The sequence below is a fragment of the Apaloderma vittatum genome, unplaced genomic scaffold, assembly GCF_000703405.1.
Source record: "Apaloderma vittatum isolate BGI_N311 unplaced genomic scaffold, ASM70340v1 scaffold24494, whole genome shotgun sequence".
NCBI classification, from domain to species: Eukaryota; Metazoa; Chordata; class Aves; order Trogoniformes; family Trogonidae; genus Apaloderma; species Apaloderma vittatum.
The window spans coordinates 14,010-41,472 of NW_009712472.1; the positions used below are offsets into that span (position 1 = coordinate 14,010).

Here is a 27,463-nt window from a genome sequence, read left to right on the forward strand (position 1 = left end):
CTGGCCATCTGCCAAAGTGTGGTTGGGATACCTCTGGCAAGCCCCTGTGCACACATTCACAACCCCCAGCACACTCCTGTAAGCAGGAGGACTTGCATTACACCCACCAGACTTCCCAGTCTCCCCCTCTCCTTCCCATCTTCATTATCATGTGCCTGGCAGAGGTGCTAGGAAGATGTTCCCGGGGTCTCACCCTCCATGGCCTCTGCTCTGTGCTGTCGGATATCCTGCTGAGATGAACCCACTTTTGTTCTATTCTCTCTGTCTTACCCCTGCTCCCTGCTCCCTTTCTCTTTCTCTTAGCTTGTCCTGCAGCGGGAGGATCCAAATGTGTGTATTCCCCATCACTGATTGCTTCCCCATCTCTGTTGCTTCATGCCATTTGGGAGCATAGACCTGTGCCCAGGGGCACCTATGCAGCATGGGGAAGGGGTCCTGTAGCTGACCCCAGCTGGTGGATGGCCTGCAGGCCATCTTGCAAAGGGGATGGTGGCAGAATCACAGTTAGCTCCTGGGCTCAGGATAGCACTTTGAGGGACCAGTGTCCTCCCCATCTGCCGTGCCAAGGTTCCAATCCCCAGGGACTCCTTCCTCCATGCTGTCATGATGTTTCCTGTCACTGCTGCTGCTGCTGCTTCTGCTGGTGCTGGAGCTCATTGGGAAGAGCCCAGCACAGTGCTCTCCTGATGGAGGGGTGTGTGGTGATGGCCAGGAGGCTTTTGCTTGTGGATAAGCGCTATCATCCCATCCTGCCCTGGATCAGGCAGTGGAGCCAGTCTCTGCACTGCAGTCTCTCCTCAGCAACCTGCTGAGGAGATGGTGACCTGTCCTGTCTTCTCCTGGCTCCTGAACATGGTCTAATGGAGACGTATGACTGATGCCGCACCTGCTAACCTGTGCCCTGCCTGCCTCCAGCACATCATACCAAGCCTCTGTGACTTCTCGGCTGGAGGAGCATCTCTGATACCTGGGTCCCTTTGCTGTGGGGTCTAACAGCAGCTGATTCTCAAGGTGCTGGCAGTCAAGGGCCACTGCCTGTAACGGTTGTTTTGCCATTCTGCTGTCACTTTGTTCTCTCTGGCTACCCAGCCAAGATGCTGCTCCAGTGGGCCAGTGAGGGGATTCCATGGCTCCTCCTGCTCCATCCCTTCAACCCCTTTATAGGGTGGAGGGCCACTGCCTCTCCTCCCCTTCCCTTCTCATTCTTTGCCCACAGATACAGCTAATCTGGGGCAACTGTGCAGGACAAGTCACCAGGGCTGTGTCAGTGGGTGAGGATGACAGGGGCAGCAGCATGCTCTTGGGGAGGACACTTGCAGGATCTAGTGTTGCAAAAAACCATCCCCCAGAACCCAGGAAAGCTCCAGGGCTGTTCCAGCAGCTGCTTCACAACACAGTCCTGTGCTCCTGGTGGGCTACCCAGGCTGGGAAAGAGCTGTACATGCCCTTGCCCTACTGCTGCCTGCACCACTGTGCTGTCACCTGTGCCTTTTCTTTGTAATTCTTGGCTTTCTTCTCAATGCACCTTGCCACTTTTCTTTTTCCCCAACAGCATTTCTTGTCTCTGTCTTTCTCTTTCCGTCCATCTGTCTTTTCCTGGCCCATTCCTCCTCCTCTGTCCATAGCTGTGTCCGACTTAGAGAACAATAATGATGCCGGAGAGGTAGAGCTGAATCACTGCCATGACAATCTCTCCACAGTGACCAACGCCATTGCTGGGATCAGCCCCTCTTCCTCCCTGTCGGCCTTGTCCAGCCGTGCCGCCTCTGTTGCCAGTCTCCATGAGCGCATGATGTTTGCTCCAGGCAGTGAAGAGGCAATTGAAAGGCTTAAAGTAAGAGGCTGCACCCAGCGGGATGGTGGGCTCAGCGAAATGCTCTTGCACTGAGACTTGTGGAGGGGGCTCTGTATTTCCTGGAAACCCATTGTGGGTGATGCTCATGGGAAGCAATGTTCAGGCACACTCCTGCAGACTGAACAGATCCAGAGCTTCCCAGTCCTATGGATTGCCAGATGGGAGAGGATTTGTTATGGTAGGGCCCACCTGGTGCTACCATCCTTTCTGTGGGGTTACTGCTGCCATTGCCCTGCAAAGGGCACTTGTGGCTTGGGATGGGTACTTCTGGCTCAGCATAATGCTGGAGTGAGCTGGCAGCAAGTGAATGGAGAGGCTGTTTTTTGTGCCTCGCACTTTGAAGATGGGGATGATGGAAAGACATGGGTGAAATGCTGCCATGATTCATTTAAACCAGCCTGAAACTGTGGCTAGTGTCCTGCTGTGACATGATGGACAGAGCATGACAGAGTGGACAGGTCTGTCGCGCACAGGAAACGCTAACCCCTTGCTAACCCTGTGCATGCCAGGAAACAGAAAAGATCATCGCAGAGCTGAATGAGACATGGGAGGAGAAGCTGCGGAGGACAGAAGCAATCCGGATGGAGAGGTGAGTGGGTGGGAGTGGCATGGGGTGGGGTGGCATTCCCCAAGTATCCCCCCTGCCTAATGCAGTTCAGTTCCTGGAGGCAGCTGGGCAATTTGGCTGTTCAGCTGTACACTCACTGCTGACTGGACACCGCAGTGCCCACCATGTTAGCCTGCAGGGACATGATCTGCTCTGAGAAACCTTCCTGTGGCAAGGAAGCACAACCCTCCTTACAACTGTGATCTGTGGGGCAAACCCAAGGGCTGTGGTCCTGTCCTTGGCTTGCCAACTCTAGAGGCTCGCGGCACTTTGACAGGCTCTTTTTTCCCTTTCAGGGAAGCATTGCTGGCTGAAATGGGGGTGGCCATGAGAGAGGATGGAGGCACCTTGGGTGTTTTCTCGCCTAAAAAGGTAGGATCATCTTATTCTTCCTGGCAATTGAGGGCTGGTTTGTACTCCTGGAGCTCCCTTCTGACCTGCTCTGTCACTGCTGGCCAGCACCACATATTTCACTAGACTTTTCTTGGCTCTAGAACCTATGGGGAAAGTCCCAGTGTTGACCCTGCTGGGTATGAACATTGGTAGAAACACATGGCTAAACGTCTAGTCCCCATCGCCTGGATGCTGTCCCCATTCAGGTGGAGCTTTGCTGGTGATCACTGTGTTGGGCTTCACTATCAGCTTATAAAAATCCATATTTTGGGGTATTTGAGATTGCTGCCCCTGAAACCAGCAACTCCTCGCTGAGAAATGTGGTGCAGAAATATTCCATACTCTTTATTGCTTGTAGCATCCTGGAAAGTATTTTCTAAGCAGATACTGGCCGTGCCCTAAAGAATTTGTGTGCCAGCAAACCCTTCCAAGCACCAGTTACAGAACATCACTGCCCCTCACTCTTCTGTGTAACCATTGTGGTGGTGACATCCAGATTACAGCCCTAACTCTGTGAAGCCCACAGAGCAGCACGGGCTGCTGAGGTGCAGGCATGTGCAAGTAGGACCACAGGGTGCTTGCTCGGCTGTCCCATTGCACCAAGGGGTTCTCTGAGAGCTGCCCTAGAAGCTGATGCTGTTTGACTTGGCCAAACTTCTTAGTGGATTTGTGTTTCCCCAGCTGAGGTGGTGACACGGATGAAGGCTTCAGGACCTTCATGCCTTGGTGTGGCTCTTAGGACAAATTTCTACAGTGTCATCTTTGTTTCTCATTCCTGATTCAACTACTGCCTGTTAGGACCCCAGACCTTTACGTAGAAAGCATAGGAGTTTATTCCCAGAAGCAGACTGGTCTTGGAGGGGGGCATTACTGTGGTGATTTTGGTGCCTTCTTGCTCTTTGGCTGTCTGGCAGGTGGAAACTCCTCTGATTTATCCTGTGGCTGGTGAGGAAAGTTAGCATCAATAGCATGCAAAACCACATTTTATTAAGGGCAAAGCAGGACAGGACTTCACTGGGATGGCACTCCAAGAAGCTCAATGGAAGTATCTGCCTTCTAAAAGCCAGTCTTGCAGGTGTGGATAAGCTGAATGAGTCTTAGATCCTGGAGCTATATGTCTGCCCAGAGAGGCTGAGGTTAAATATTAAGGCCAACTTTCTCCTGCCAGCCACCATGGAGAAAAGCCTGTGATTCCCTTGAGCTCCAGCTCTCCTGCACTATTTGGAGTGAGTCTCTTCTATGAGCCAAGGCTCATAGCACTGTTGTGGTGCATGCTGTGTGCCAGTGGGCTGCTAACATGTTTCTTATGGTCTCTATTCTTGTTTCTGGGAAACTCAGAACTTCACCTACTCATACTCTTGGGATTTTACCTGTTGTCTGAAAGTGCAATCACAGCAGCTTGTGATGGAATGAAAGAAACTAGCTTCACACTGGAGAGGTCTGTGGCCAGGGCAGAAACATTCCTCTCATCAAGAACAAAGCGGTTTGTGACCCAGGGGAAGAAGTGATGGGAGGGAACTGTTAGGAAGGAGACCAAGGAGTGAAATTCAACCTGGAGGTATAGTTTCAGGTCTCCATTACTTTTCATTGAACGTCTGGTCTGTAACCTGCTCTTTTGGATGCTTCATCTGTCCTTGTACCATCAGTAGAGGAAAACAGGTACTTTTAGTTCTTCTCATCCTAAACCAGCTGCTGCACGGGACATGTCTCTGTCTCAGCTACACTGTCTGCAGCAGAGCTGGGGGCTGCGGTGATGCAAAGGCCTGTGCAAATGCAGCACAGCCAAGCACAGTCCTGCCCCAGAACACAGTAAGCCATATCAGGGATTCCTCATGGGAAGTGTTTGTCTCTATGAGGGGCCTGTTTGCAACACGAATTTTCAAAGGCAGCCAGGGTGAGGGTGCCCAGGGTTCAGCCCTTTGAGGAGGAAAGCAAGGAGGTGTGTAGAGGCGAGTCATCCTCGTCCCAGTTGCTCAGTTCTCTGCAGTGCCCTTGAAAAATATGTGTCTGTGCATGTTGTACTTGGAGCTGCGGAGGTCATGAGAACCTGTCCATGTGCAAGGGTTAGCCTGAGGTGCTGCTCAGTTCCCACCTCCCTTGGGAGCAGCCCTCAGTGCCCAGATGGATGGTATGTGCCAGGGTGACTCCTTGTTTGTCTTTCCCAGACACCCCACTTGGTCAATCTGAATGAGGACCCACTCATGTCTGAGTGTCTTCTCTACTACATCAAGGACGGCATAACAAGGTGAGGGCCAGGTCCTCATGGAGTGGTGGGAGCCTAGCCCATCTCAGTGCTTGACTTGCCTGTGTGGGCAGTGGGTTGACAACTATCCCCTGTATGCACACTGTTCCCAGGGCATCTCCAAAATGCCATAGCTCTGTGGGGAAATGTATTTGCCTGGCAATCTTGTTAGGGACATTGGTCCTGCTGTGCACAAAGGGCTGCTCCTGTCATCCCCAAGGATGGTTTTAGGGGGAGGCCCAGGGGAGGGGCTACTTTGAGGAAGGATTGATCTGGATTTACTCCTGGCAGAGTTGGACGGGAAGATGCAGAGAAGAGGCAGGACATCGTTCTCAGTGGGCACTTTATTAAGGAAGAGCACTGCCTTTTCCGCAGCGACACCAAAACCGGCGGTGAAGGTATTCCTTGCCTGGAGGGGCTCCACTTCCCTGGGGACCCAAGCCCCTCTGTGTGCCCCCGTCACCTGCCCCCCAGCCAGGGGTCCTGCCCTTCTCAACCTAGTGGGGCTCTCCTGCATGGCTGTGGCCTCCTCTCTGCTTCCAGAGTGAGCTGTGGCCCTCAGCTAGCTGGAAGGGAAGCTCATGCAAGGCATGTGGAAGCTCCCACAGTGAGGCAAGTCAGGGAGATGAGTGTGATATGGAAGAACAAACCCTAGATGATAGCCCAACCAAGACATGTAGCAGAGACCACCCCTCAAACCAGCAGGAACCTGGGAGTGAAAGAGAGACAAGCCTGGGGAGGCTGGAGATGTGTGCCAGAGGCTCTAATCTCCTCTCATGTTCCAGTCTCCAGATACTTTAAGTCCTTGGGACTTCTGTGATTAACATGAGGTTGGCTGAGCCCCGCTGGTTGCCCAGAGTGTGGGTGCTGCTGGTCGATACTGTGGTGTCCCCCAACTCCACACCTGGGGTGCTGTCTGGGGCAGCTCTCCCTTTCTGAGGCTGCAGGAGTAGTGCAGCAGGAGATGCAATATTTATCCCTCTGCTTCCACCTCACCTTCACTCCCTCTCTCCGCCTCCTGCTGTCCCTGCAGTAATAGTGACCCTGGAACCCTGTGAAGGTGCCGACACCTACGTGAATGGCAAAAAGGTGACGGAGCCCAGTATCCTGCGCTCAGGTGAGTCCACAGAGCTGGCATGCCAGCACTGCTCTAACTTATCTCCCTCCATCCCGCAGGGGCCCTGCAGGTTGTCCCCACATTAAACCCAGGACTTTCTTCCTGCCTTATGTGCATCCCTGTAGGAAACCGCATCATTATGGGGAAGAGCCATGTCTTCCGCTTCAACCACCCTGAGCAGGCTAGACAGGAGCGGGAGCGGACCCCATGCGCTGAGACTCCAGCTGAGCCTGTGGACTGGGCTTTCGCCCAAAGAGAGCTGCTGGAGAAGCAGGGCATTGACATGAAGCAGGAGATGGAGCAGCGGTGAGGGCACAGGGGCTGGAGTGATGAGAAGTTGGGTATCCACCTCCAGTTTGGTCATCCTTTCCTTCCCCATTCCTCCCAGGCTCCAGGAACTGGAGGACCAGTACCGGAGGGAGCGGGAGGAGGCAAATTACCTTCTCGAGCAGCAGAGGCTGGTAGGTGGCCAGGACATGTCTTCTTCTCAGGCTGCCCAGGCATGACTGAGTCCTGGCAAATGTTTGCATGGGGTAGCTCTGTGTGTCCTAAACACAAAGGCAAATCTGTTCTTCCTGGGATTAAACCCGTAAACACAGATCCAGAGAAGGGAGGAGGATGGATTCCTGTTTCAGGGAGGCAAGTGCTGTGTGACAACATGGAGGAAGGTCACACCTTGTGGGTTACATCACCCCTCTCCCTGCTTTCCCCAGGACTATGAGAGCAAATTGGAGGCTTTGCAGAAGCAGATGGACTCTAGGTATTACCCTGAGGCAAACGAGGAAGAGGAAGAACCTGAGGATGAAGGTGAGGGCTGTGCCCCACCAAAAGATTCTGATGCTCACTATGGGAGCAGGAAGACTGGACCACGGGTTGCATGGACACTTCTATGCCAATGTCCTCCATCCCTGCAGTGGGATGACTGTCAATCTGTGTCCCCACAGTGCAGTGGACAGAGCGTGAGTTTGAGCTGGCCCTCTGGGCCTTTAGGAAGTGGAAGTGGTACCAATTCACCTCCCTCCGTGACCTGCTCTGGGGCAATGCCATCTTCCTCAAGGAAGCCAATGCCATCAGCGTGGAGTTGAAGAAAAAGGTGGGTGCCCAGGGCTCCTCTCTGGCTTGCTGTGGCACCCTTAGAAGAGGCCACAAGTGTGGACAGCTGGGGAAGTGCCAAGGACGGGGTTAGGCACTACATGGAGACCACTGTCCTCCCAGGCAACTCACCATCTCCTTCTGCCCCTCTCCAGGTCCAGTTCCAGTTTGTGCTTCTCACAGACACATTGTACTCACCTCTCCCTCCTGACCTACTGCCTCCCGATGCTGCCAAGGACCGGGAGAAGCGTCCATTCCCCCGGACTATTGTGGCTGTAGAGGTGCAGGACCAGAAGAATGGAGCGACACATTACTGGACCCTGGAAAAGCTGAGGTAGGTGAACAATGCCCATGCCAGGGAGGGCTTGGTCAGCCTCAGCTCAGTTTCTCACCAATGCCTGTCACATCCCCCTCTGCCTGCAGGCAACGCCTGGACCTAATGCGTGAAATGTATGACCGTGCAGCAGAAGTGCCTTCTAGCATCATCGAGGACTGCGACAACGTGGTAACCGGTGGAGATCCTTTCTACGACCGCTTCCCCTGGTTCAGGCTGGTTGGCAGGTGAGTGCTTTGGCTCCTTTTAAGCACAGCTGAGACCTGCAGGCAGCCCTGCAGGAGGAAGTGCTGCTGGCTTTGCCGTGTGCAGGTCATATGTCTCCCTGGGGCCACGCAGCAGGAGGAAGTGCAGGTCATGGTCCACCTTGCCTGTGATGGCTGTCCTCTGCAGTGGGGGTTGGGACACTGAGGGACCCTCGAGCCAGCTGGCAATGCCTCTGCTGCCACGGTGCTGTGAGGCAGGGACTCTTGGCTTGCTGCTGGTGGGAGTTGGGGGGGTATTGCTGTGCAGCAGGCTGAGAGCCCATGCCATCAGAACCTCTGCCACAGCAGGCACGCGTCCATATGCACGCGTTGGTGTCTGAGCATCTGTCTGTATATTATGTGCCATGCATGTCTGTGCACTTCCCACACGCCAGTTGGAAGGACGCAGTGCTGGTGACGAGGATGGGCCACCCTGGAGAAGGGGTCTGCCCTGGTGGCCAGGGGGAGCAGGAGACTGAGCTGCATAGTCCAACCAACCCCACCTGCCCCAGAGGCATCCCCGCTGTGCCACGGCACATGGAGAGGTTCCGTTTGGTATTGGGTGTGGCTGCAAGTCTCGTGCCACCCACTCCATCCCCGCATTGCCCGCAAAGTCAGTGAGGGGAATCCCCACTGTTTGCACCAGTTCCTTGGGTCATTCTTTTCTCTACTCTTTGTAGCAGACAGCCATTGGTTGCTTTCTTTTCGGATGCACTTGATGAGCAGGTCTTTATTTCTTAATGTCCCTTTATTTAAGCAGAAAATAACCCATCCCCAAAACCCAAGTGAGAAAAAAACCACACCAAACCCCACAAAAAAGCAAAATTCCTGTTCTTTCTCTCTCTATTTGGAACAGCTGGTGTTAACCTGTCTTCTATCTTGTTGTACTAACCTTAGTTCAGATATCTCTGGCTGCAACAGCTCTCCTCTTTTCAACACATGCATGAGCGAGCGCATGGCTGATCTCACCCCCTCCCCTACCTTCTCGAACCCCGACTCCGACATCACCGAGCCTGCTGACGAGCAGCACCAGGGGCAGGAGGAGGAGGAGGAGGAGGAGGCGGAGGACCTGGAGGAAGACATCTTTCCGGAGTGCCCGCTGTGTGATGGCCGGGATCCATTTTACGACCGCTCCCCCCTGTTCAGTTTAGTAGGAAGGTTGGTGAGGTTTTAGGAGAGCATGCCGGGAAGGAACTAGCTCTTTCGCATGAGGGAACTGCTTTCGGACACGACTCCCACCTCTGAGGCGTTCTGGAGGTGCAAAGGGTGGCTGGCTGGCCAGGACTGCCGCTGAGCCCAGGGCACCTGGTGGGGCAGTGAGGTCTGCACTGAGGTAGGGCTGTGGTGAGCACAGTGGTGGTAGGGGATAGCTGAGGAAAGCAAATGGTGCCGGCTCCACCGGAGACCCTTTAGGCAGATCCCTCTTTGGAGCAGCCCCCAAGAAGGGGAGCTCTAATACATCTCCAGCACCAAAGGAGCTGCATAGTAGTCTCAGTCCTGGGTTTCCCAGGAAGGACCACCTCCCACCCATCTCAAGGTGACCACTCACAGTGCTGCTGACTGGGTACACACAGGCACTTCAAAGCTATGCATGCCTCTGCCACCAGCTTGGCTGTCCCATGCATCAGTCAGCGTGAGCCTCATCTAGATATGTAGGCTTGGATATCGCCCAGTGGTCAGGGGGATGAAGCCGAGGGGAGTGAGGCAAGAGCTGGGCTCAGGAGGAGGAAGAGGAGGACTCTGTGAAAAGTGGTGGTTTCTCTTGCCACTCCTACCCAGTGCTTAGCTTGAGTCCATCACTGCTGACGTGGCACAGGACATGTTCAGGGAGGGCACAGGGACCTGAGTGTAGGCTTGAACTCCTGATTAGATTCAGCTGAGGACTAGAGCTTTGTTTTCTCTGTTGGCTAGGAGATCCCCCCTGGACTCCATCAGTTTTGGTCTGGAGAAAACCACCAGCCACTGCAAAACAGGCTGTGCCGCCAAACCTGGTCACAAGCTGCCCACCCTCAAAGTGGCATGTGGTGCTTCCCGCTCTGCTCTGGGGTTTTCCCAAGGGGATGTGTGCCCAGAGCTACCTCCAAAGCCTCTGCCCCAGGCAGGAGCCAGAGGGGCTTATGACAGTCAACCTCACTCTGCTGGGGCTGCCCCAACTGGGGTGGAGCTGGAGCTCCTCTTGCTCGGTGTGCAAAAGTGAGGCTTGTCCCTGCCAGGCAAGTGCGGGCAGCTAGGTGGGAAGAGCACAGACAGCACAGACAGACAGGGCAGAGGTGGGGTAAGAGTCCTGCAGCCTCAGGCCGAAAGAGCTGGGTTCTTCCCCCTTTTTTTTTCTTTTTTTCCTTATTTAAAAACAAAACAAAACCCCACACATCAAAAAATCTCCAAAACTCTTGGGAGGACCGCAAAAACCAAAAAAAGGTCCTGCGACGGTGGCCCTCCATGCAGGGGGCACATTCCCTGGAACTCAGCACCTTCTGACTTCTTTTGAGTCTGCCCTGGGTTTGGCTCCTCATGCAGCAGCTCTGCTGGCCACATTTCTTGTGAAGTGTGCTTGGATTGATTTATGATTGGATTCTTGTCTTTGATTTTTTTTATTCCCTTTCTGTTTTTTTTTTTTTTATTACTTTGTTTGGGTTTTTTTTAGCTGCTGGCTCTATCTCTCCAAAGCTTTGGCAAAAATTGGGGTTATTTCACTTTTGTCTTCCTTTGGAAAGGCTTTTCTTTGGTCTGAGCATGCCATCTTTGCACCTCACCAATCTTGTGGTTAGTGTCCCTGCCCTCCTTTCTCTAGTGACACACTTGTCCCCCTCCTCCCTGCCTGCATCTTTCCCTCCCCATCTTTCCTCCCCTCTCCACCAGCTGCCCTGCAGTTTCAGGCAGGCAGGCACACCTGGCTCCATTTGCTTCTGAGACCTCCCTGTGGCCTCGGGGATCTGTCCCAGGCATGCAGTCCCACCAGAAAGCTCTGGCATGGTCCAGCCACTTGTCTCTGGTGGCCTCTAAGAAAAGATGGAGTGAGATGGGCCCGTTAAGAGACAGTGATGGGTTGTCACTCTTGCTTCTACAGTTTGAGTCCTTGGAGATGCTTTGGGTGGAAAAAGCCTCAAGCAGCAGTCGGAGGTCAGTGATTGGGGCTTGGGCTGCAAGTGTGGAGCTGGGGCCTCCTGCAGGCACCCCTTGGGCAGTTATGAATACCACTGGATGTCTGCAAAGACATCTGCAAGGTTGGGACATTGTGAACAGCACTGCCAGCCACCTGGAGATGCAAGTCTCATGGGAGTTTCCTGAAGCAGAAGTATCTTGGCCAGCCGCAGCACCATCCTTCCCTACAACATCTGAAGATGCTGCATGTCAAGATGCCAGTGGGCACCTCAGGGAGGGGTGCTGGGCACCCTGCTCGCACTCTTACTGGGAGCAGTGCTGCACCACAAGCAAGGGTAGTTCACATCTTGGCAGGGAGCTTGGCACCACAGGCTATGAAGGTGACTTGTCACCACTGAGGGCACAGCATGCCACAATTACCAGAGTGCCAGGAGAACTATCAGATTGCAAACTGGTTGAGGAAGGTGGCAAAAGGAGGGAAACCGCCTGAGAAACAGGGAGCTGTAGCCTGGTGGGTGGTGCTGGCAGAGATGTGGTGCAACCATCATGTTGAACCCCAGTGTGACACGTTGCCATGATAGTGTAAGCAACATGGATGACATGGAGGACAGCGAGGAGGCTCAGACCTGCCACACAGGGAGTGGGCAGCTTCCTCTTCTCCCAGAGCAAGAAGCCAGCCAGTGCTGTGCCTGTGATGTGCTGGTGGGCAGCCCAAGACCCTGAAGCCACGTGTGCAAAGGGATGGGGCAGAGAGGACACACACCACTGATGCTGCCAGCCATGCCATGTAGCCTCTTTCCTACGTGGACAAAGCCCTGCAGCTACCAGTGGTCCTGCAACACCATGAGCAGAGACAGGGTCAGGATCCCCCTAGCAGGTTCATCTCTGGAGGCTTCTGATCTCTGGCAAGGACCTCTTCATCTCCCCTCCTTTGTTCCTGCTGGCCCTGTCACCCTCCCTTCTTCCCCTGCCTTATCCCTGTCCCCCACCATGGTGATTCTTCAGCTACCCCCAAGTTGTGTTGCAGCACCTCCTGTCCTAGTCCTCTGGCTCTCCACCTCAGAGAAGGTCCTCTTCCCTCCCGGCTTCACCGTCACACCAGCGCAGCCCCCCTCCCCCTGCCCACCATGGAGGTGACACCACCATGGGGGGGACAGCCGGAGAGGTACACGAGTCCCGTCTGCTTCATGGTGCTGCCTGTGGTGTGCTGCCTGCCTGCTGCCTACCCCCTGCCCCTCTCGGCTGGCCCTGGCTGCCTTCTCTTTAGTTTTGCTTTGCAGCGCTGTCGTCACGCTGTGAGCGGTGACCTGGGATCCCGGCCACTGCCGGCCGTGCCACCTGCGCCTGGGGACCCTTGGGTGGGAGCAGTGACCGCTCCCCTCGCTTCATGGTGCTGCCTGTGGTGTGCTGCCTGCCTGCTGCCTACCCCCTGCCCCTCTCGGCTGGCCCTGGCTGCCTTCTCTTTAGTTTTGCTTTGCAGCGCTGTCGTCACGCTGTGAGCGGTGACCTGGGATCCCGGCCACTGCCGGCCGTGCCACCTGCGCCTGGGGACCCTTGGGTGGGAGCAGTGACCGCTCCCCTCCGTGTTGTGTGTGTTCCCCCTCTCTCTCGCAGGGCCTTCGTCTACCTGAGCAACCTCCTTTACCCTGTGCCCCTGGTCCACCGTGTGGCCATTGTCAGTGAGAAGGGTGAGGTGAAGGGATTCCTGCGTGTGGCCGTCCAGGCCATCTCAGGTAGGGAGACCCCCTACAAAGTGTTCCCCTTACATTCCTCCATGTTCCCCTTACATTCTCCCATGCCCTCCATGTGAGCTCACCCCCATCCCTCCTCCAGCGGATGAGGAAGCTCCTGACTATGGCTCTGGCGTGCGGCAGTCTGGGACAGCCAAGATATCCTTTGATGACCAGCACTTTGAGAAGGTATGGTGGTGGCTGGCTCTTGTGGGGAGTGTCCAGGGACTGCAGACAGCTGCCTGCCATGGCGCTGCTCTCCCATGGTGACTACCAAGCTCTCAGAGGCATCACACTGAAGGGACTGTGCTCTGGGTGCATCTGACAGTCCCCAGCCCTTCAGCATGGCTCTTGATCATGTCTCAGGGGAGCTGTTGTGGGCTGGGAAGGGAGAGCTGGAGGTGCCCTGGTGCTTGAGGCAGTGGCACAAGTGGGACCACCAGGGGGACCACCAGCATCCCTGAACCTCACTACTGGCACAGTTCCAGTCGGAGTCATGCCCAGCTGTTGGAATGTCTCGCTCGGGAACGTCCCAGGAAGAACTACGCATTGTTGAAGGCCAGGGGCAGGTCAGCGATGTGGGTCCCTCTGCTGATGAAGTCAACAACAACACGTGTGCAGGTGAGGAGGTGCTGACAAGTGGCTGGGGAACAGGCCCTCTGTCCCAACACCAAACCTTCTGCACCTGCCCAAGCATTAAAAGTCTACTGCCCCGGTGCAGGGCTGCTGAGAGACACCAAGGAAGTGACCCCTCCTGCATTGCTTAGGATCCTTCTATCTTTGCAGTGACCCCAGAGGACCTTCTGAACAGTCCAGAGAAGCCTGCACCGGATGGGCCACTGGAAACAGCTCTGGACCACCTGAGGCTGGGCAGCATCTTCACTTTCCGTGTGACAGTCCTGCAAGCCTCCAGCATCTCTGCAGAATACGCAGACATATTCTGCCAGTTCAAGTGAGCTTCCAGTGCCCTTCAGCCTTGTATCTCTTCCTGTATTCTTGCCATCACCTGGGGGCTGGTAGTGAATGTTGGGCAGGCCCAGCCTTTCCACCACTGAGCCCTCCATGGATGAGGCGGCAAAGTGAAGGGCTGTGGGATGATCCCATGCACCAGTCTGGTGCCTTGTTTCGTTGCTGGCAAAAGGCAGGGAGAGGCTCCCACCAGCTTTGGGGTAGTCCTGTGCCAGCCCATGGTGTGGGCAGCAGCCCTGGCAAGGAGCATGTTCTTGTCCTGGTCCTTGCCCATTCTCCCCTCCCTGTTCCAGCACATCGTCGTCCCACAGCCCCTGAGGCACCTTCCTTCCCTCTACAGCTTCATCCATCGCCACGATGAGGCCTTTTCGACAGAGCCCTTGAAGAACACAGGACGAGGGCCACCACTGGGCTTTTATCACGTGCAAAATGTGTGTACCCCTTCCCTGGCCGCACCACGTCATGCCTGTGACTATTGGAGTCTCCATGGGGCCATTGGTTGGATCTTCTCCCCAGGGGATCTTCTGTTTCAGCCTGTCACAGCCGCTTAGCTAAGCCAACCTTAGACAAGGTGGATATGTGTGCTAGATTGCACCATCAATGGCTCTTTCTCTTCTAGATTGCTGTGGAGGTAACCAAGTCCTTCATTGAATACATCAAGAGCCAGCCAATTGTATTTGAAGTCTTCGGGCACTACCAGCAGCATCCTTTCCCTCCTCTCTGCAAGGATGTCCTGAGGTGGGCACACCTTGAGCCACCTCCAGCCCCTGGGTGCCATGGGGCCACCTGGTACACCCTGATGACCCAGAGAAAGTGGGGGGAGGTGGCAGGAGAGGTCAGCCGCAGAGTGTAGGTGCGGTTGGCTGTGTTCAGAGGTCCCTGTGGATGTTATAACTAAGCCAGTTCTCTCTGCAGCCCACTGAGGCCATCCCGGCGCCACTTCCCCCGTGTGATGCCACTCTCCAAACCAGGTATGGGATCTGGCCTCTTGCTCCTCTGCCTGCCTGTGGTCCCCATGCTGGATGTGGTGTCCTCTTCCCCAGGGGGAACCAGTTAGAACCCTAGGGGCATCACGAAATATACTACAGACCTGAAAGCACTTGGCACCCATTCCTGCAGCACCCAGCTGATGCAAAGCCCCTTTCTTGCCTTCTGCGGAGTGACAGGGAGGACACTACGTGCCTCAGACAGTTCAGATGGCCACCCAGCCCCACCATTCCTCAGAGGCTGAGAGGTTTCTGCTGTACCCTGGCTGCCGAGACCCAAGTTATTGGGGTTTGGTTGAGCACCATGGTTTGCTGTGTGGTCCCTGTGTCAGCACCAGGGAAGCCTCTCTCTAGCTGTCCAGGTGTGATTATCCCTGAGAAGTCCCTGGAGCAGTGCTGCATGGTTTGCAATATATCTGTGCCAGGGCTGTAGGCTCAGGGTGTGTGTCTCAGGGATGGGTGAGGCTGGTTGCATCCAGACACCCTCGCTGCTCTGTGTTGGGCATGTAAGAAGGCACACAGGTGGTCAGCAAGGTCCACAGGGTGGGGCTGTCCCTGTCTAAGTACTCCTTCCTGCCTTGCTGCTGCCTCCATGTGTCTCCCTGTGGTATCTGCTCTGCCCTTTCCCTGCCTGCTGTCATATGCCTCAGTTCAAATGTCAGTGGCAAGCTCACTTTCTCACTTTCTGACCCTCTGCAGTGCCTGCAACGAAGCTGAGCACCATGACTCGGCCCAGTGCTGGCCCGTGCCAGTGCAAGTATGACCTGATGGTCTTCTTCGAGATCTGTGAGCTGGAGGCCAATGGCGAGTAAGTCCTGCTGGAAAAGGGAGTGGGAAGGAGAGGGAGGCAGTGCGGTGATCTGCCTGGTGCTTGACATCTCTGGACAAGCTGATGGCGCTCTGTGATCATTTCTTCCAGCTACATCCCTGCTGTTGTGGACCACCGTGGAGGCATGCCATGCCACGGGACCTTCCTCCTCCACCAGGTACTCCTTCCACAAGCTGCTGTCCCAGCTCTGGCTCCTGCCAGGAGCTATGTTAACCACTGTTCTTTCTCTCTGGCCTAACGGGTCTTAGGGCATCCAGAGAAGAATCACCATCACCTTGGTGCATGAAACAGGCAGCCTCATCCGCTGGAAGGAAGTGCGGGAGCTGGTTGTGGGTAAGCTGAGCTAGGTTGGGTGGGCTGTGAGCAACCCTCAGCCCACCTTGCTCCTGAGCATCCTCTAGGGCTATTTCTTTCCCATGTTCCTATGCAGGGCTTTATGCCTTGTCTCCCTTCCTGCCCTGCAATACCAAAATGGCAACTGCCTGACAGGTGACACCAGGACACTGCATACACAGGATGCCTTGGTCCCAGTCACTGAATCCAGACCAGGATATTACTGTTGAGTGTCCAAGTGCCACGTGGCTGCTGCCTGTGACAGGGCCCTACTGGAAGATGCAGGAAGGCAGGCTGCCTCTGCCTCACATGGAGACACTTGCAGGGCCGCTGCCTGTTGCCTGAGTGGCATCCCCATACTGCACTTTCAGGTCGGATCCGTAACACTCCAGAAGCAGACGAGTCTCTCATTGACCCCAACATCCTATCACTGAACATCCTTTCCTCCGGTTACATCCACCCCTCCCAGGATGACCGGTGCGTGCCACTTCTTTTGTTCTTTTCCTGCTGTGGTGAGGGCTGGGGTTGGGAATGTGGAGATCCCCTGTCCTCCATGGGGAAACTCTTCATCCTTCTGCAGGGTCCTGCTGACTCATTGCTGCTGCAGAGGGGAGAATTATCTGGAGCTGCAGAGGCTCTCAGAGTTCAGGGCCACCAGCTCCCTTCCTCCTCCCTGAAGCCTCTCCATGCCATGCTTTGGCACTACAGGGAATTTGGGTGGGGGTTCTGCTCTCCAGTGGTGGCTGTGATTGCAGGTGCTGACCCTGTGGCTGGAAGGGACCTGCTATAAAGGGCTATTTGTCCCACATCTCAGCAAACTTGCTGGAAAGGCCACTTGGTGCCCATAGCTGGTCCTTGTCTGTGCAGCAGTGATGCAGGAAAGCCATCCCCCATCACTGCTTAGTAACTTTTGGGATGCCTGTCCCTTCACACCTGTCCTGGGAGGGCTGTATCCCTGCTGTGGACTTGGCAGGGAGTGTGTGGGAGCAGTGGGGATGGAGGTTTTTTTATGTCAGACATCTCCCTGGCTGGCTTCTGCAGGGGCAGTGGGGAGCAGAGGGCAGAGGTTTTTTCTGCACCAGGGCTATTGGTGAAACTTGGGGGGCATGATGGGCATCCCTGGCCAGAATGCATGTGCACAGGCAACCACAATGAGATGGAGATGATCACTGGCAGCAGTGGGAGCAGCAGGACCAGTCCTGGGCTGTGTGTGTGGCAGCTGCCAGTGTAGGAGCATGCCAGCAGGGAGCGGGCATCACTTTTCCCCTCATTTTTTTCAGAATCATCACTGCCCCAAGGTAGTCTGTCCCAAGGCAGGGTGGGTTTTTTGAGAGATAATGGGGGTCTGGACAGGAGATGCCACTCTGCAGAGCTCCTGGAGTGGCTCCTGGGCATGTTGGAGCAGCAGGCACACAATACCTGGGCAGCAGAGCCAAATCATGGAGTCGAGTATGCGTGTGAGTGTTGGACTAGGAAACTTTGGCACAGCCATGAGGACAACAGAGCAAAGTCAGGCAGGGACAGTCAGATGAGGAGGGCTCAGCCTGGCAGAGCTGTGCTGGTTTTTGCTTGACTGCTGGGAGCTGGGTGGCTGTGGCACCCAAAGGCTCCTTGGGCTGTGCTGTTTCACGTCAGCTTGTGATCTGGCCAGTTGGTCCTGGATGCAGCCACACTGGATCTTCAGCCTCTCTAGTGCCTCCTACTCGTGCCTTCCCCCTGCGGGGCAAGGGGACACAACTCAGGCTTGAGTTGTGACGTAGGGAGATGGAGGGCTCAGGTTTTGCAAGAACCTGCTTCCCTGCTTGCTCAGCAGGTCTGCACCTCAGGGCCAGCCCGGAGTTTGGGCCTTGGGACAGCATTCATGCTGTATGTGTCCCATATCCATCCTGTCAAACCTGCCCAGAGCTGGGCAGGGCAAGGAGGGGGCATCTGGCTTCCCGCAGGACACCAAGGAGTGATCGCTGCAACCCCCTGCCCCAGCTTCCATCCTGCATGCAGGCGTGTGTGCTTCAGCCCCAGCAGCCTGCAAGGACAGGCAGAGAGAGGGAAGTGGGCTGAGCCAGGGCCTGCTTCACCCTCCTCCCCAGCTGCTTGCACTCTGCTTCGCTGCCTTGCGCCACACAGCCTCCATTTCTCAGAACAGTCTTGGCTTCCTCCCAGCCTCCCCAGTCCCTTGGAGCTGCTCAGGAGGAGACCAGGGGAGCAGTATGGCTCCCTTCCCAGCACCCATCCACCCCTGCATCAAATGCCCAAGGATGAGGCATGGGGGACAGTGCCCAGGATCCCCTCTCACTTCTCTCCACTGCTGCCACCCATCCAAGCCCACACTAACCATGTGATTGTTTTGTGTTTTCGCAGGCAGTTTCTTGATTCGGATATGCCTAGGTATTATTTGTTTCCATTGGGTTTTTTTCCACCCCGTTTTCCTCTCTCCCTTCTTTCTTTCTCCTCCCTTGCCTCTGTGCACTCACTTCTGCCAGAGGCAGCACTTGGACATCCAGCCCCACATCGCTCCACACACCCCATCCCTCCTTCTTCCCACCCTTGCACTTCTTGTTCACTCAGCCCCTTTTGCTGTTTGTTCTGGCCGCGCTCTTGCTGGCTGCTGCTCCCCCTCGCACCCCTGCATCCCCATTGCCTGATTTAGGTTTTCTTCTTGCTTTTTGACTGCTCTCCCATCTCTCTGCCATCTGGCACCTGACACTGAGTGTGCCGCCCCCTGCTGCCTCCTGCTCCAGCCCCAGCCCCAGCTTGGCCCCTGGCACCACTTGGAGTAGCTGCAGGGATGGTGTGGGCCACAGTGGGGGCTTTGAGGTGCTTCCAGCCCTCACCTGGGCACCTGGTAGTGATAGCAGCACCACTGGGTGGTGTGGCGGTATGCACAGCGGCTGCTGCAGAAGTAGGTGTGGCATATGTGCAGTGTGCATCTGTAAACAGGCATGACGGTGGATGTGCACACCCGTATGTGGCATGGATGTTATGCCCCTGTGTAACAGAGGGAACAGCTTTTTGGGGATGAGGGAGCTTCAGCTGGGACTGTAGGGTGAGCCTGGTATTGTGGGTGAGAGTTGCCTGACCCCGGTGCTGCCAACCAGCCTCTGTACAGGAGTATTGCTGAAGTCCCAGAGGAGGTGTCCTGTCACTTTGCTTCATGGTGGAAGAAGAGGGAGATGCATCTGGCAGACAGGGGTTGGGGTCTACCAAGTCCTGGTGGACTCTGAAGCTTTGTGCCCAGGAGGTTGTCCTCCTTAAAGCAGCTAAAAACTGGTCCAGCTCAGAGATGCCCAAGGGCAGAGCTGTCCTTCCAGCAACACCTTATACCCTGCAGGGTGCAAGGGGACAGATTCAGCACAGATCCAACCCTCTGCTGCAGGAGACGTAGCCTAGTGCTGGCATTGCCTGCGGGCTCTTGACACAGCGATGCTCTCCCTGTGGACCAAGGGATGGGGTGAGAAATCATCTCCCACTGTGTGGGTGGTGGTGGGACAGGTATTCCTTGCCTTGATGGGCACCTTCCACGGGGCTGTGCTGGATAGGAGCTCCTTTCCCTGGGATGACAGTAAGGGCAGAGTTAAGGATATGGCGAGCACACATGTGCTCGCTTCCCAGCTACCAGTCCATGAGGAAGGCAGGAGATAGAGGGTTTTTACCCAAGCAAGTAAACTTCTGTCTTCCCTTGTGAAAATCCTTCTGGGCTCTGATTTGGGGTCCAGCTAGGCTCTATTGGCCAGTGGTGCCTGTATATGGCGAGTCCCCTCAACAGGGGCTCCCTTTCCTTGCGATCCTGCTCCTGCGCCAGCCCTGTACAGATGATGCTTTCTGACCTTTCATTTTTCTGTGTGTGTATGTGTGTGTATTTGTCCTTGGGTCACCTTCCACTTATAGCATTTCGTTCGGAAATGACACTAGGTATTCTGCGTACATCCACTCGGTCTGGACCCTCCTGCTTTTCTTTTTCTCCTTTTCCTCCTCCCTTTGCTTTTTACTCTTTCCCCTCTCCCCTGAGGCTCCTCTTCTCTTCTCTGGGGAGCACTCTCAAGTGACCTGTGTCCGCAAAGCAATCCTTCACCTTGACGCTATCTCACATGGGGTTTTTTAATGTATTTTATACACTTTCTGAAAGCGTCACTCTCTCTTCGCCCAACATGGGGGTAATCACAACCAGGAGTCTTTCCCCACTCCCTCTAGCTCAGCTCCACTCAGCTGCCTGGATGCTGCTCTGGGGATGTATCAATGTGTTCTTGCTGAGATGTCGCTGAGCCACGGCTTCCTGAGGATGCTCAGGCAGGAGCTGGGGCTGCGGCAGCTGTGGGTGACTTTGGGGAGGGGGTGTCCCTTAAACCCAAGGCTGGCCTAGGACAGGGCCCAGGAGTCAGGCAGAGTGTGAAACGGGAATCCCCCGTGCTCTCAAAATGGAGCTGCCTCCTGCTTCTTCCACCCTCGATTGCTTAACATGAAGAGGTCAGTTGCCACTCTTGCTCTGGGTGGCTGCTCTGTCCTCTGCAGGACCCTATAGGCACTGCGTGAATGGGGCCAGGTGTTCCCTGCCCTTCTGCAAACCTGGGAGCCATGGAAAATGCAGTGAGGGGAGCAAGGCAGTCTGATGGGAATACGGCTGATGATCAGGGCAGAGCAAGAGCTAGGGGAGCTCAAGGGCCAGCTACCAAATTGTTCCTGGGTCCCACTGAAGCTCAAGGCTGGCAGACAGGGGTAGCTCTGAGGAAGGGGACCTGGCTGAAGGAAGGACTGCTCTCCCAGGGGTGAGCTGGCAGCAACCCTCTAGTGCTGAGCATCTTCCCTCCTTTCCCTTATAGCCATCATTACCCAAACAGTGACAGCCACTCCTGGTAGGGTCTGAGAGGTGCTGTGTGCCCTGGGCTGGATAGTGGGAACTTGGCCTGGGCACGGTGGAGGTGGCAGTCCTCCACTCCAAGCACGCGGGTGGGGGCATGCCACCTTTCATTGCCCTCTTTTGCCTTCTCAGACTGCCTTGCCTTGCCTGCACCCTAGCTGAGCCCCTAGTCCTCCCGTGATGCCTCCTCCCCAAACGTGTTGTGTGAGCCATTCCAAGGGTGCTGTGTCCCCTTTTGCCACGCCTTGTTCCGTTTTGCCTTGAGCCTGCATCCTCTGGAGTGGCTGTCCCTATCTGTCCCCCACCGCGTGTGCATGTCTCTGTGTCCTTGCAGGCCTGCCATGGTGCTGCAGCGAGGGATGATGGCATCTCTTTGCTCACTTATCTGGGTTTCTGGAGGGGTTGTTTTACTGGATCTGATATCTTTCTTGGCAGGACTTTCTACCAGTTTGAAACAGCGTGGGATAGCTCCATGCACAACTCACTGCTCCTCAACCGTGTCACCCCATACCGGGAGAAAATCTACATCACTCTTTCAGCCTACATCGAGGCAAGGATCTTAGCTGGGGCCATTATAATGCCAGCAAAGTCTGGTATTTCCACCCATGTCAGGGTGCAGCCAGCATGAACCCCTTCTTAGCCAGCACCGATGCTAACCTGGTGCTTGGGGGCCCTGGGAGTGGAAACTACTGAGCACTAGGGGTGGGAGAGACCTGCTGGGCTGCCCCCTGATGCCTCCCCTCCTCCCCTGCTGCAGATGGAGAACTGCACTCAGCCTGCTGTCATCACCAAAGACTTCTGTATGGTTTTCTACTCCCGGGATGCCAAGCTTCCTGCCTCCCGCTCCATCCGCAACCTTTTTGGCAGTGGTAGCCTGCGGGCTTCCGAGAGGTACTGGGATGCTCCTGCCTTTTGGGAGAAGGAAGCCATCACCCAGGGACTGGAAGCCTCCTGGGGCATCCCAGCAACCTGAGTGAAATAACCAGGGCATGGGGATGGGGCAGAGCCGGTAATGCTGTATTTCTCTTTGCTTGTAGCAACCGTGTGACAGGAGTCTACGAGCTCAGCCTCTGTCGCGTGGCTGATGCTGGCAGCCCAGGTGCGTGCCTTGCCTGTCTGGTTGTTCACCATGAGGCTGGTCAGTGCTGCATGTCTGACCCCTGAGCTCTGAATCTGTCCCTGCAGGCATGCAAAGACGGCGCCGGCGTGTGCTGGACACCTCTGTAGCCTATGTGCGGGGAGAGGAGAACCTGGCTGGCTGGCGGCCCCGCAGTGACAGCCTCATCCTTGACCATCAGTGGGAGCTGGAGAAACTCAGCCTTTTGCAAGAAGTAAGAGTCTGGGCTAGAAATGAGCAGTTCAGCTCCTCATCCCGTTGGTGTCAGTGGGATTCCCCATCCTGAGTGTCTTAGCCCTCCCAGTCACAGGAGGAGGAAGGAGTGGGTCTGTGTCACTGCTGCTCTCCTGTGCATCACTGCTAGCTGGGTCCCAGCAGACCCAAAGCTAATGAGCAAATGGGGTTAACAGGGTCTGGGAAGCACAGTCCCTGAAAGCATGCCAGTGGGGGTCACCCCTGAGCCTGGCTGCCTTTGCCTAGGTGGAGAAGACAAGGCATTACCTGCTTCTGCGTGAGAAGCTGGAGACAACCCAGCGCCTGGGCCTGGAGACCCTGTCCCCCTGCTCCAGTGAGGATTCCGAGTCCCGAAGCACCTCCTGTGTCTCCTCCCCGCTGTCTGTTGACGGAGCCCCTGAGGGCCGCGTGTCACCCCTCGAGACCCCCAGCGAGAGGCAGAAAGAGCTGGCTGTGAAGGTACCATCCTGCAGCATCCCCAGCTCGAGAGGATGAAGCCTGGAAGGGGCTCCCATGGGGTGGCAGGGGGTTGCAGCAGGAGAAAGCCCAAGAGGAGCAGGAGGAGTAGGGTGGAGAAAGGTGCCTCTTACCCCACCATTGTCCTCCTCTCTCTGCAGTGCTTGCGCCTGCTCACGCACACCTTCAACAGGGAGTACAGCCACAGCCATGTCTGCATTAGCGCCAGCGAGAGCAAGGTACCACTGCTGCCCCAGGCTCCACCAGGCTGATGGGGGCCAGGAGGGATGTGTGGCTTGGGGGCACTGGCTGGGTGGGAGCCAGGTGGGCACCATGGCACAAGAGGTTCCTGCTCTGAGATCCCTGCTCCCTCTGCATGCCCTGATGTTCCCGGAGCTGGTGGCTTTTGGGACTGTGCCAGGAGAGGACCCCACCAGCCAGTGGTCTTGCCTACGAGCAGGCACCTGGTTTGTTGCCTGTGACTGGCTTCAGGCAGAAACTTGGGGTCACACCTCCACTTTTCCACAGTTGTCCGAAATGTCTGTGACTCTGATGAGAGACCCCTCCATGCCAGCTCTTGGGGTCACCACACTCACCCCCTCCTCGACCTGCCCATCACTGGTGGAGGGACGCTATAATGCCATAGAGGTCAGGTAAGAAAGTGGCCGGAAGGTTCAGGTGATGCCCTGGCATTCCCCAAGCACAGCACGTGTACCATTGGGATGCAGTCCTGGTTGATGGATGCTCCTCAGACATCACTTGTTCTACAACCTGCACTCTCAACCCTCCCCAGACCCCCCCAGGTCTCCTCCAGGGCAGAGAGTCCTGACCTGGAGCCTGTGGTAGAAGGAGAGCAGAAGAAGTCCTCAGCCTGCCGGACTGAGGAGGAGAAGGAGCCCCAGCGTTTGCTGGTGCCTGACATCCAGGAGATCCGGGTCAGGTAGGAGCAGCTGGGGCAGCCAGTGAGAGAAGCTACTTGGGGTTGTGGGGGACTGTGTCCTACCATTGCCACCTCCTTGTGGTCTATGTCCCACCCTGATCTTGGTCTCTTTTGCAGCCCCATTGTCTCCAAAAAGGGCTACTTGCACTTCCTGGAGCCCCACACCAATGGGTGGGTAAAGCGCTTTGTGGTTGTCCGGCGCCCATATGTCTACATCTACAACTCAGACAAGGACACAGTCGAGAGGGCCATACTCAACCTCTCCAAGGCCCAAGTTGAGTACAGTGAGGACCAGCAGGCCATGCTTAAGGTAGGACATTGGAAGCCAGTCCTGCTTCACGCGCTGCCTTGGGCATGGGACTCAGCCCTGGCTCTCCCTCAGCAGACCCCGAACACATTTGCGGTGTGCACGGAGCACCGGGGCATCCTCCTGCAGGCAAGCAATGACAAGGACATGCACGACTGGCTCTACGCCTTCAACCCCCTCCTGGCTGGGTCTATAAGGTACCAGGGGCAGCTGGGGGAAGGTGGGGTGCAGTGAAGCCATTGGTGAGGGGTCTGTGGGCAAGACATGCATGCTGCTTGCACTGCTGCCGGTGCTCTCCCTTGCTGCAGCTCCCCCATCCAGGCCTGGGCAGCACGTCCTGCCCAGAGCTGTGCCCAGACACGCTCTCAGCTGGCAAAAGTTGGAGTGTATTAATTCGTTGCAGCTCCTCTGCACTTAAATGTGGAGGATCAGATCGAGGATCAGATCCCGGCTGGTACAGAGGTATGCTGAGTTCAAAGCAACATCCATGCCTAGTGGCAGAAACACTGTCCTTGAGAGCATCTCACATTGTTCTTAACGGCATCTCACAAAGTTCTTGAGACAATCTCAAGTGGCAGGACTAGGGGAATAGGAGCAAATGCACAGAAATTTGTGTGCTCTGGCAGAAGAAACATTAATCCAGTGCCCCTCCAGCTCTGGCTGGATTCAAGCACCAGCTTGGTGCCAGGGCATTAAACTAAGGGGACTAAGCCTCTCCTTGTCCACATCTCTGACACCTTTTGTCCCTTGTTTTTTAAATCAGATCCAAGCTGTCCAGAAGGAGAACAGCCCAGATGAGAATCTAACCTATAAAACACCCTCCACCTCATCCGTCTGCCAACAAGATCAAGATAGCTGATTTTATCTCAAGATTCCCATGTTAACGTCTGGTCTCTCACATCATCTGCTGCCCCAGCTGTCTGCTCCATGGAAAGATTTGTCTTGATTCTCACCTTCACAGGGGAAACTCACTTCCATTCATAGCTGCAAAAGCCTGGACCCACCTGGGCAGGATTTCTTGTGCACATGACATCTTCTGCCCATCCCTTCATGGGTGACCTTCATGTCACACCATCTGTAACACTTCAGAAAGGTCCCTGTTGCAGGGAAGTGCAGTTTCAGCTGTAAGATGGTCTTTGATCTACAGAGGTGGAAGTGTGGTAGAGTTTGGAGGTGGGAGAGCAGGGGGAATTGACTCTATACAAAGGGAAAGTAGTTTAGGTATGAAGATTTGCTAGTTTATTGATGTTTCTGCAAGAGATGGCAGGGTACGATCAGGTGTTAGTAGTTTTAGATAGTATTTATAAAGTATTTATTTCTATTTATGTTACAAAAATCCCATAAGTTGTGTCCTGGCCCCCAGACAACACTTACCCTGGGTAGGGGGGAGCTTTGGCGGTGGGTCAGAAGCCTGGAGATGCTTTCCCTAGGAGATCCCTGGCATGTGCCTGGTGGCAGCAGAGCTCTCACCCTTGCTCCCTGCCTTTCTCCAACCCTCTGCTTTGCCCCCCTTGCAGCTTAAACTACTTCTCCCCTGAGCAGTGAATGGACAGTCCACCATGTCTTCCCAAAGAAGGCAATTCCTACCTACCCTCTCTGCATCTGGGAGGAGGAAGCCTGCTGTGTCAGCTGGCCTGGGCACCCACATCCATGCACATGGGTCACCTCACTTCAGAGCTTGGTCCTGCTGGAAAGAAAAGGAGGGCTCTAGGGATGGCGCTTCTTGTTACCTCATGCAGGGCTGTCCTTCCCAACTGAAAGGACACAGGCCACCTCCACCATCCCAGCCTTGGAGTTCCAGAGGGTTGTCCGAAGGGTTTCCCCCCTGCTTAGGACAGGATGCCAAGGTTCCCATCCCTGCAGGGAGTGTGAAGGTTCTAGTGGCCACTTCCAAAGCCAGATGGGAAAGTTCCCCAGGAGCCAGAGCTAGGAACAACCATCCCAATCCACAGGATCCTCATCCTTTCCCAAAAGGACCATTATGTTCCTTCTCCCAGCAGGATGACAGGTTTGAAACAGGTTGGAGGGGCAGGGAAGAGGCTGGTGTCAGTGTGGGGATGGAGTTTATTCTTACTGTTGCAACTGGTGTTCTCTCACTCCTTTTGCCCTGCTGCAGAAGCAGGCACCCACTTCCTTCCCACCCTGCCTCCATTGGCATGTTAATCCAGGGGACTTCCTACAGCAAAGGTGTCTTTGCTTCACTTCCCCCAGCAGCAGGTCTTCTTCTGTCTCTCACCCATGGTGGGGTGCTTTACTTCAGGGCTTCCCATGTGGCACAGCTGCAGGCAGGAAGGCAAACATCTTCCTCCACGCATCTCCTGGGCACCCTCCTAGCTTTGCCATCACACCTTTGTGGCTGACCTTCCCTTGCACAGCACAGCTGCGCCTTTGCTCTGCTGCACCTCCTTGCACTGTCCGTGGTGTGTGTGTGTGTGTGTGTGTGTGTGTGTGTGTGTGTGACGTGGTGCCATCTTCTCGTTAAGCTTGTGTTGTGGGAAGCATGACAGGTAGGGACATGGCAGGAGGGCAGAAGCTTGCAGGGACTCCCTTGCTGCATGTCAGGCACCATTCAGCTTCAAGTCATGGAGGAGGTTTTGGGATCCTTTCTGAGCCCCTGCCAGTTTTTCCTGGCTTTGACACAGGTCCTTGGGCATATCACCTCATCACTCCAGCCTGAGGCCGTGGTGGGGCTGCTCCTCCCAGCCCTGCTTACATCAAACTTTTTTATTATTTTTTTTTCCCATGACCCATTTTAGAGATTTGGAGGCTGACTCATGCCCTTTATGGTGGGAGAGGTGCCTGCTAGGGATCCCAAAAGGGCAGAGCTGGAAGCAGGCTGTGACATGCTGGCTCCTGTGCTGTGGGCAAGGACTAGTTCATACCATCTCAGATTTCAACTTAAGGGGCTAGGGGTAGAAACACTGCGTGCCCCAGGGAAGAGGGGAGGCTCTTCCAGATCTGAGGCAGCTTCTGGCAGATACAGAACCTGTGTCTGCTGAGGACCAGACATGGGTTTACCAGACATGGCCAGTTGGTGCTGCCTGTGGTGCAGGTCAGGGTGGCTGTGGGATGGTCGGACCAGTGGCTGGGCGTCCTCCAGCTGGAGCTGAAGCATGCCTGAGGCCAGCAAACCTGCAGAGCAGACTGCTCAGCTGGGGGCCGTCACACTCTGGAAGCTGAGGGTGACACTGCTAGCTGCTCACTGGATGCCTGCAGCATTCCTGGGGGACATCCCTGGCTAACATTCAACCCTTGCCATCTTAGCAGCTCCGCTCTTGCCAGCGCTGTGCGCTCTCCCCGTCAGGACCCTGCCTACTGGTCCTCTACCACCACAGCCTCCAGGATAAGGAATGCAAACGCGAGTTTTAGGCACCAGAAGGGAATTTCAGAGGGAAATTTCACAGGGGAATGGTGGTGTGGGTGGTAGGCAAGCACGAGTGGGTATGCCAGGGGCCTGCAGAGTAGGGCAGCTGCCCTTCATGTCCTCCAGTTCCTGCTAGCAACGGCCCCTGGACCTCCCTACCCTGTGAAGGAGGCAAGTGTTGGCACCTTGGATCCCGGCTGTCTGTGCGCACGTTGAGGCTTGTTCAGTTCTGAAATAAATGTGGTATTTAATGCAAACACCCCTGCATCAGTGAGCTCTCCTTCCTGAGGCACACGGTCAGGGCGGGTGTCTCCAGTCCGGCAGCACCTACAGAGGGCAGGCCCGAGTATGCGGGCGAG

At 55.5% G+C, this 27,463-nt stretch overlaps 1 protein-coding gene across 2 annotated transcripts in view; it reads left to right on the plus strand.

The window, feature by feature from the left end:
• KIF1A (kinesin family member 1A) overlaps positions 1–24,664 on the plus strand; it is a 33,812-nt gene extending 9,148 nt beyond the window's left edge. Inside the window, exons 13-48 of one of the 2 annotated variants that reach the window (XM_009868006.1) lie at positions 304–330; positions 1,701–1,834; positions 2,365–2,444; positions 2,759–2,834; positions 5,021–5,100; positions 5,389–5,495; positions 6,131–6,214; positions 6,340–6,520; positions 6,603–6,675; positions 6,928–7,021; positions 7,159–7,307; positions 7,462–7,640; positions 7,730–7,867; positions 8,783–9,043; positions 12,602–12,720; positions 12,821–12,906; positions 13,200–13,338; positions 13,504–13,669; positions 14,027–14,117; positions 14,306–14,424; positions 14,602–14,657; positions 15,372–15,480; positions 15,592–15,658; positions 15,750–15,834; positions 16,206–16,311; positions 21,122–21,236; positions 21,444–21,577; positions 21,724–21,785; positions 21,872–22,017; positions 22,284–22,496; positions 22,655–22,732; positions 23,022–23,146; positions 23,287–23,433; positions 23,551–23,743; positions 23,819–23,937; positions 24,504–24,664. In XM_009868006.1, the coding sequence (XP_009866308.1) occupies positions 304–330; positions 1,701–1,834; positions 2,365–2,444; positions 2,759–2,834; positions 5,021–5,100; positions 5,389–5,495; positions 6,131–6,214; positions 6,340–6,520; positions 6,603–6,675; positions 6,928–7,021; positions 7,159–7,307; positions 7,462–7,640; positions 7,730–7,867; positions 8,783–9,043; positions 12,602–12,720; positions 12,821–12,906; positions 13,200–13,338; positions 13,504–13,669; positions 14,027–14,117; positions 14,306–14,424; positions 14,602–14,657; positions 15,372–15,480; positions 15,592–15,658; positions 15,750–15,834; positions 16,206–16,311; positions 21,122–21,236; positions 21,444–21,577; positions 21,724–21,785; positions 21,872–22,017; positions 22,284–22,496; positions 22,655–22,732; positions 23,022–23,146; positions 23,287–23,433; positions 23,551–23,743; positions 23,819–23,937; positions 24,504–24,546 (4,181 nt within the window). In that variant the 3' untranslated portion in view covers positions 24,547–24,664. The remainder of the gene's footprint in view (positions 1–303; positions 331–1,700; positions 1,835–2,364; positions 2,445–2,758; positions 2,835–5,020; positions 5,101–5,388; positions 5,496–6,130; positions 6,215–6,339; positions 6,521–6,602; positions 6,676–6,927; positions 7,022–7,158; positions 7,308–7,461; positions 7,641–7,729; positions 7,868–8,782; positions 9,044–12,601; positions 12,721–12,820; positions 12,907–13,199; positions 13,339–13,503; positions 13,670–14,026; positions 14,118–14,305; positions 14,425–14,601; positions 14,658–15,371; positions 15,481–15,591; positions 15,659–15,749; positions 15,835–16,205; positions 16,312–21,121; positions 21,237–21,443; positions 21,578–21,723; positions 21,786–21,871; positions 22,018–22,283; positions 22,497–22,654; positions 22,733–23,021; positions 23,147–23,286; positions 23,434–23,550; positions 23,744–23,818; positions 23,938–24,503) is intronic. The other variant, XM_009868005.1, reaches the window with a different exon arrangement.
• The last annotated feature ends 2,799 nt before the right edge of the window (positions 24,665–27,463 follow it).